The sequence below is a fragment of the Bidens hawaiensis genome, unplaced genomic scaffold (assembly GCF_021521415.1).
Source record: "Bidens hawaiensis isolate Kalapana, Puna unplaced genomic scaffold, B.hawaiensis_p1.1 tig00007137_1, whole genome shotgun sequence".
Classification (NCBI taxonomy): Eukaryota; Viridiplantae; Streptophyta; class Magnoliopsida; order Asterales; family Asteraceae; genus Bidens; species Bidens hawaiensis.
Window position 1 is genome coordinate 376,238 of NW_027491491.1, and position 8,873 is coordinate 385,110.

General features: G+C 38.5%; 1 protein-coding gene across 1 annotated transcript; it reads right to left on the minus strand.

Moving 5' to 3' along the window:
• Positions 1-4,741: 4,741 nt before the first annotated feature.
• LOC143634586 (nuclear transcription factor Y subunit B-1-like) lies at positions 4,742-8,071 on the minus strand. The gene is made up of 7 exons (XM_077102618.1): positions 7,899-8,071; positions 7,491-7,717; positions 6,189-6,355; positions 6,137-6,150; positions 5,733-5,828; positions 5,576-5,638; positions 4,742-5,103 (listed from the first exon to the last, which is right to left on the minus strand). The coding sequence occupies exons 2-7, from the start codon at positions 7,694-7,696 to the stop codon at positions 5,059-5,061; spliced, it is 591 nt and encodes a 196-aa protein (XP_076958733.1). The 5' UTR covers positions 7,697-7,717; positions 7,899-8,071; the 3' UTR covers positions 4,742-5,058.
• Between the last annotated feature and the right edge of the window lie 802 nt (positions 8,072-8,873).

Here is an 8,873-nt window from a genome sequence, read left to right on the forward strand (position 1 = left end):
GGGCTCGGGCCTTGTCTTTAATATCCTTCATTGCCCACTTAAGGTGCATCTTCAACCGCAGCATCACCTTCTCCCTTGCCAGCTTCAACCGCCTCCTTAACGCCACTGGTCCCAGCCTCGATATTCTCAACCATCTCCTCGTCGTCCTCACCACCAAGGTCGTCAAGAGCAGCCTTCCATTTCTCCACATCCCATGCCGACTTGTCAAAAGCGGGATCGCCGGCCTCCGTCGCCATATTGATCTGCGCTTGGAAGATGGACCTAGCAGCCCACACCTTGGATTCATCAGTTGCCTGCTCCACTGCCTCTTGACGTTGGGCTTCGACTGAGGATAGCTGATCCTCCAATTGTTTCTTCTCATTGGACAGCTGGATCATCCATTATCCTTAGCAACCACAGCTTTCCCTAACCCGGACATTTTCTCGCTCATCTGAAGAATAGTCTTTTCGTAGTGATCCCTCATAGCGATCACAGTCTATCAACAAATTTCATATCCGGATTGGGACAATACTGGATCCTAAAATACTAAAGGAGAAAATACAGTATACTTACAGAGCAGACAATGTCACAGTGAGTCTCGGGATCAGAGGATCTTTTCCTCTTGGAAGCTGCGGATTTGGCCCTGGTCGTGGCAGTCTTGGGCTCGGAGCTAATGCCTGCCTTTGAAGCCTCTTTCTTGACAGCAGGAGAAGTAACCATACAGTCAATGTCGTCTAGGGAGAACTTGAGGGCAGACTTTCCAGATTTCTTGGTGCCTATAGAAGAGAAGTTGACAGATAAGTGTTCTATTTTATTTTATTTACCTTAAAATTATTCACTTACTTGGCATGCTTGAACTTGAGGAGATATCACAGAAACCTTCAACAAACCGAGCTTGAAAGGTCCTAACTTCGGTATCCAGTGCTAGGAACCGTTTTGCTTTCTCTTTTGTTCCATGTAACTTACCCAATGAAGCAAAGTTCTCCACTGCAGACAATAAGAAAGAATAAGCATTAAAATTAAGAATAAAGGATCCTACTATTCCTTAAGGATCCAGGATCCTACCCTTTGTGACCCATGTTGAAGGAAGATCAGTTCCCCTGGTATTGAGTCACATTTTACAAAGAAAAACTGATTCCTCCACACGGAATCGTTTAGAGTGGCTTTTGAGATCGGATGGGGCTGTCGGGGCTTGGACTTGAAAATGAAGCGAGCAGGACCATGGGTAGTGAGGGTATACAGATATGACAACTCGGGAAGGCCAAAATCGAACTTGTCCTCTTTGGTGATCCTTTCAATAGTGCTGAGAACCCTCCAAATCATCGGCATGGCCTGTATATATGAAATGCCGGTGGAATCGAAAAAACTTTGGGTAAAATATGGAAAAGGGTATTTGTAGCCGATTAAAAATGGAGTTGTCGGAAAACAGATCCACACTTTGGAATATACATCGCTTCTGACACTGGATTCGTAGGGTCGGAATACGGTTTTTGTAGAAACAATGTACGAAAACCTTCGACCTCGGGATCCGTAAGCTTGCAGATTTCAGAAGATGGGTTGGCGAGCAGACATTGGGGCTCCATTTCGGTTAGTTCGGAACCACCGGAGGACTGTTCGGAAGGTTTAGAAGGGACCGGAGAAGAAGAAGAGGAAGCAGTAGACATGATTAAAGAAAATAAGAAAGAAAGGTAGGGAGGATACATGATGCGTCGGATGAAGGCGTGTTTATAATCAAAGATATAGGGCGGCATATATAGACGGTTATAATTAACCTTGAGGGCTAAATGGTAAATATTCTGTCAAAACCGTCCCATCTATCAGTTTTCGCAGCAGGTTTGAATTTCAAAATGACAGCTGTTTCGCACAATCACCCGCCATTTTTGGGGCAATTGTTAGGCCATGAATTTTACACTGAGGATCCTTTATCCTTGACTGTCTTATGGATAGTTTATCCTTGAAATATATATCAGGATATAAAGGATCGATGATCCTCGGTATTACTTGTTTACTAATAATTGCATTTAGTATGGTGTTGTGTTAGACAGGTATAGCAACTTTAAGACGTACTTGTACGAGTTATCCTCACATAACATCCTCTAGCTGGAACGTGGATCCAGGATCATGCTTCAATATAGCTTTTAGTGGACGAACTTATGTGAAGAAGAACGTGCAAATATCAACAACGGCTATAAGACTCATTCTTCCGCTTATCTCGCTACTGGATGGCTAATGACACGTGGTCAAAGATCGTGGAGCGGCTAAGTGGAGGACTTCCGGATAGATAGGAAATATTGTTATTGTTATTATCTTATATAAACGAGATATGATCGAGTAGGTAAACACATGTACTTACACACACACTAGAGCAGAAACAAGCATTCTCTCTACACACTAGCATACTTTGTAATCTCGATCATATACTCCACCGCAATTGTAATCACCTTTTTATTATCAATATACTTGACGGTGATAGTTTTCACCGTCCGAGGGTTTTTTGTGCCGGAGACCATGATAATCATATACTCATCGACCAAAGGTTACCTTGTTGATCCTTGAGTGAAGTGACTTGACCAAAGATTAGCTTATTAATCCTTGACCGACGTCATTTCTCCAAAGATTGCCTCGATAAGTTTTGACCAAAATAAGACTATCTTGGTTAAGGGATTTTTCCCTCGTGATCAAACCTTTGTGTTCATTAATCTCACGCTTATACACTTGTCGTTATCGAGTCAGCACCTTACCTCACATAATATATTTGGATACTTGATCCTTAGTTGATTTTTGTCCAAAACAAGAATGTTGGCCGAATTTCACATAGGTGCCGAGTTAACATGAATTAACATGTGTGACTCAAGTTAACATGAGTTGACATATAATTGTTTTGGAATTTTGTAACATGAAAATGAGTTTGAATGGCATAAAATAAGTTGGGCTCAAGAGGTACTGGACTGGCTTGTAGCTGGATTGGGCTTAGATTGGAGCTGAACATGCGCTGATGGGCCGAAGTTGAACCGGGTTCAGGTTTCCTTATACGAGATAGTTTCTAGTATGACGATGCATTTTTGTGTCCTCTCTAGAGATTTAGATCTATTTCAAGGGTTTGAATTCGTACTTCGTGTTCTTGAGAGTTCTAGATCATTGAGACAATGATCTAGTTTAGCCTGTAATTTGTTTCTTTCTAACTCGTTGCTAAGTTGGAGATTATCTTTGTATTGTTCTAGCTTCTTAAAGTTAGTCGATAATTTTTTTAGATTTTCTTCTTTCTATTAAAACATGTTTAGAACACTATATTATAACAAATAGTATGATCCTTCATGGTTCCTCGCACCGTCTCTTTTCTTCCCATCTCATGCAACGTTTGTTTTTCTCTCACGAACCGTCTGCCTATATACAGACAATTGCTCTCCCAACTCTATGTAGGCCCCTCTCTCTTCCACCTCAGCACCCTCTCGTTCACCTTGTCGACACCACGAACCCGCGTAAGAGATGCTAAGCTAATCATATGTTATTGAATAAAGTTTAGTGGGGCAATCAAATGAATGAAGTGTGTTGGAGGAACACATGTATTAGAAAGCCACGTGAGGATCACAAGACAATTTGCACAAAGTACACTAACACCCCAGTCACAGACGTGGCCAGCTGTATGAGTGAACGGAGAGAGGGGCAAATTTGGAAAACAAAAAAGATTGAAGGCATCAGTTTGACTTTGACCAAGCATCTATCAAAAAACAACCAACACGTTTATTGTGATCTTTTTGGAAAAACACATTTTAAGACTCACTTTAATCTTTCTATACATGACATGGAAAACACACACCCTATCTTCATTCATTAGTATTTAAAAACTGAAGTACACATAAGTTTATAAAGACCCAACATTATTATTTCATCAAATATAACAGATTGCTTACATAATTTAAAAGTTTAATTAACATTTAAACAGGTGTAAACTTATATTATTTGTTTAAACTTTAAAGAACGTAAAATTATTAATTTGAATGTTAAGATATAACATTATATTATGTGAGCCAATGTATATGATAAAGAGCCAAATGGAGATTGGTGATTTTATGCCTTAGCTGGTGCTCTTGTGCCTCTTAGCTGCCCCGTTTATGTATTTACTATTATATATTTGAATATGAATTCATAGTGTTGACCCACGAACATGTAAAATAAGCCACCTTACATAATCACAAATTTATATACGAATCCAAATTCTTGAACTTTGACCCGCTTCGACGCTACTTGTTACTGTCACTGTTCTTGTAAGATATGAATCTTATAAGGTTGTACTAACTAGGATAAATTAGGATAATTTCACACCTATATCGATCTATATGCACATGTTTTCATTGTTATACTTTATAAAATAAAAAAGGAGAGAAAAAAATTAAAAAGTGAGGAGATACATATAAACAATCCCCCCCCCCCTTTTTGAATTTGACCCACAATGAGTCACCAGGTATATGTGCTTGTATTCGCTCGGAATTAGCCCGCCCCCAACAGATGTCCCATGCCACGGTTTGTGCACAGCTATGTCCGAGAATGAATGAATTGTGATATAGCGCCGAAGAAGTCACAGCTCTTCGACTTGAAATCCATAAAGTACTTTAAGTCGGGAATAGAGCTGTGGTAAGCAATATAGATTGCCCCTTAACATAATATATTGGTTCTGAGTGAACGCTCATATTTTTACACACACGTGATAATAATAAATAATAATAATAATAACTAATACAAATCTATATAATGTTGTTTATTTAATGACCATTTAGTAGGAAATCGACGAACTAGTAAACAAAAAGCTTGAAAAGCCATCAACAAGTGGATCATGTCATGTCCCCTCGGCTGCAAAATACTCTATACATAAGGCTTAAAATCTGGCTATACCAATATTGAGCAACCAATAGTTCCACAGATTACAAAGCATAGAATCTAGCCAGCCTTGAGTTTGATATTTACTGATAAGTTATTCACCAATTCACCAAGAGATTACAAAATATTCACACACCAATTGAGTGCAGAAGTGACTAATCAAGGGAGAAAGATAAATATTTCTTGAAAGTCCAAAGGTGCTAATTAAAAATAATTCATGCCTTGTGTATAAGATCCTTGATGAGTATACTGCAATATTAATACACCAATGCAAAATCATAAAAAGTAACAAGCAAAAAACCAATCATAAAATATAATATTGTGTCAGGTTGGGTGATTGTATTGGTCAGCCCTAACAAGACAGGTGTATTTTATTTGTGTCAAAGACATCAACCTTAAATCGACACACTTAAAATTTGTAACCCAAAGATGACCGTAACCTATTTAGCTAAACGAGTCAAGCTGGTTATAATGGGTTAATGGGTCGTAAACAGACAGAAATTTCTAATAAATGGGTTAAAAATGACGTAATATGTTTTCAACTAAGCTGTAGATAGCCCGTTTGGTTATGCGAGTAAAACAAGTCAACTCGAACATGACCAGTTTATTAAACATGACAAATCAAAACTGACTATTTTTGGGTCGTGTTTCGTGTCATATCAGGCATTGTCAACCCTGTATAACTAGAACTGTAGCTAAAAAAATTAGTGCTTTTACTGACCTCTGCATTCGGAACAATCTGAGATCCAACTGTGTCTTTCTTGCCAGATCCCTTTGTATCACCCTAAGTAAAATATACCATTTTGTTAGCTATTTTAACTCTTGAAAAACTGTAATCAAAGTTGGATTTTTATAAGTATGCCAAATGAATCACCAACCTCAAACTGTGCAGTCAGCATTCCACATAAGCATCCAACATCATAAAGAAAAAAAACAGTGAAAGTGTTAGAAAACAAATGTAAGAAACTGAGAAGCTGATTCCAACCGAAACATTACATGATAAAGGCAGGCCATCACTGTTTTTCATAAAACAACTTCTTTGAAACTGTATAGGCGGTAAATTACTAAATTTAGAGGTGTGTTTGGAGTTGCTTATTAAAATTGCTTAATAATCGCTTGCAACAAAACATAATGCAGAAGATAGTGTTTGGATTGGCTTATGCGGTATCAAAATGTAATATTCTGACAAGAAGTTATTTTAGTGTTTTGCCTATTTTCCCTATCTAAGGATTTAAAAGTATAATACTCAATTACTCATCATTATCAGATAACCAATTAATACAAACAACTCCCAAACTGTCAATTGCACCCAAAATAAGCAAATGATCATAAGCAGAAGATAGTGTTTGGATTGACCACAAACTGAATTACCTCTCTGTATCTAGACAGGTAAACCTTGAGTGGTTCAATATAATCTTCAAAACCTAGTGTAGCCATTGCCCATAGCAAATCATCACCGTTGATCGTCTTTCTCTTCTCTTTCTGACACTTATCACTAGCCCTACAACGCAGAAAGAATGGAAAACTTAATTTCAATTTCAATAAACTTATAATTTAAAATTGATCTACTGCAACTTTCTTGATATACATTAGCCACTAGGGGTAGGCAAAGTCGATTCGGCTTAACAGTCACCTTAAACTGAATGGTCGATTAACCATCGGTTTTGGTTAAGTTTGTTTACTTGTTCACTGTATTTTACCTTTGTTCCGGTTGAATATGGTTCGGTCACTGTGTTTCAAGCTCAGTTATGAAGTTTCGAAGATGACATATGCCGGTTCGAAGCTCTATTATAGACAGTTGCAGCTAGGGGTGCAAACGAGCCAGGCCCAACCCAACCCAAGCTCGGCTCGTTTTGACATACAAGGGCTCGAGCTTGGCTCGTGAGTGGATTTTACAATCAGGCTCGGCTCGTTTATTATTTATTAATTAACTTGTATACATTTTTTATTATTTTTACAATCGAGCCGGGGGTCTCACCGGAAGCAGCCTCTCTATCCCTATGGGGAAGGGGTAAGGCTGTCTACATCTTACCCTCCTCAGACCCTACCATAGCTTTGCTATTGGTGGGATATACTGAGTATGATGATGATGATGATTTTGAGAAAACTTAAACAAGCCTAAGTTCGGCCTGAGCTTGTTTAGTACCTCAAATGAGCTAAAGCTCGGCTGTGAAGTGTTAAGTTACTAAATAGAAGTCCAAAAGATGTGAAACTGTGAAACTTAAAATACACAAGGCTCGAGCTCGGGCTCGATAAGTAAACAAGCTTTGTTTGAGGTTCGGGCTCGAAAAAGCTCAGCTAGTTTCGAGCTTTTTATCAATCCGAGCTCGAGTACAGCTCAGCTCGTTTGCACCCCTAGTTGCAGCATGAATTTAAATGTTCGAATCTAGAACTAGATTTATACAATATGAAAATAAAGGTATAAAATTTAAAACGACACAAACATACAAGGTTCGGTTTAGTTCATCTTCAATTAAAGTCAGTTCATGAAGACACATTAACCCTAACCATAACCAAATAGTTGTGTAACCAAACTCACTATTTTTGTCAATTACAGTTAATTTCAGCTATTTGCTAGAATTTATAAATAGGCATTTGAAAATGGAAACTACTTGTGTTAGCTCAAACGCACGTACTCGCTAGTGACGAAACTGATGAACTCCGAAACGCACTCCTGCGCGGTCTCCTTAGCGTCTTTGGCAATCTTACCATTAGCAGGCAACGCCTTTTTCATGATCCGACTTATATTAGCAATCGGCAGGAACCTATCCTGCTCCCTGATGTTCGAATTCTGTTCACCGCCGCTTTCGTTACCGCCCGGACTCCCTGGAACGTCCGCCATTGTATGTCACCTACCTAAACCCTAACCTTTCAACAGTCATCGATAAAACATAAATAATAATAATAATAGTAGTAGTAGTAGTAGTAGTAGTAGTAGTAGTAGTAGTAGTAGTAGTAGTAGTAGTAGTAGTAGTAATAAGCACGCTGATAGTGTGTAACTGTGTAAGGACAGAGGTATAGTGAAATTGGGGATATTGACATACTTGTAAAATTGGAGATTTGGATTTGGCGCGAAAGAGAGAGATCTGATTGGATTGCAGAGATCAGACGCTGGAGAATAGATATAGAGATTGTATTGAAGCTTGAGAGATCTTTATCCGAGCGTTCATGGCGTCCTTGTATCTCTACCGTTCGTTCATTGTCCTACTTTCACCCTTTTTTTGTTTTTTTTCAACTAACGAACGAATCCTCCATATGGTTTGCTGGGGCGGTAACTTTTTTTACCCGAAACTCAACCCGAGAAAATCCGAACTTGAACTAACACGATTCAAAAAACTTAAACCCGTGAAAAGATTAACCTGAACCCGAACCAAAGTAATTCAGGTTGGTTATCGGGTTTGATTCATTAGTTTCGGGTCAACTCAAATAAACTTTTAGTTCTAACATCAACTATAATCGAACAACCAAATCACGCTCGACTGAAGACAATTTTGGTCCGAGTTAGATTTGCTCTTCTTTTGAATTGTTTTATCAAGTTTTTGTTGGTTTATTATTTGATTATTTGTGTTACGAGCAAATAAGAATATATTGTTTTAATTTTAGCTTTGTAGTTTTTTTTGTGTGTGTTTTTTAGGATACTCGAAACCCGAACATAACCCGAACCGAATTACCCAAACCCGAAAAACCCTTGAGATATTTGGGTTGGGTTTCTGGTCAAGATTTAAAACTTTGAAACCCGAATAGCTCGACCTAAAAAACCCGAAGAACAACCCTATGGTCTGCTTGTTAAATTCATCTTATCAATATACACTCGCCATTTGATATAAGGAAAACGCTTACCTAAAGCCAACGCCATCGAACACTCACCCGAAGACACAATTGTGAACGCTTACAAGTTCGGTTTAAAGATCCAACTAGAGAATGCTGCATACTCACTTAGTCTCCCATCATCACCTGATGCCATTGAAACTAACTAATGAGGGCATGAATCGAACTTGGGTTACATTATATAATTTAGA

Bases quoted from the DNA above. Each gene is read 5' to 3' on its own strand.
- LOC143634586 (XM_077102618.1), bottom strand. From the start codon at position 7,696: ATGGCGGACGTTCCAGGGAGTCCGGGCGGTAACGAAAGCGGCGGTGAA. The intron at 5,639-5,732 runs GTTGGTGATTCA...TATTTTACTTAG, and splicing joins TGCTGACTGCACAGTTTGAG to GGTGATACAAAGGGATCTGG. The intron at 5,104-5,575 runs GTCAGTAAAAGC...TTAATATTGCAG, and splicing joins AGATTGTTCCGAATGCAGAG to TATACTCATCAAGGATCTTA.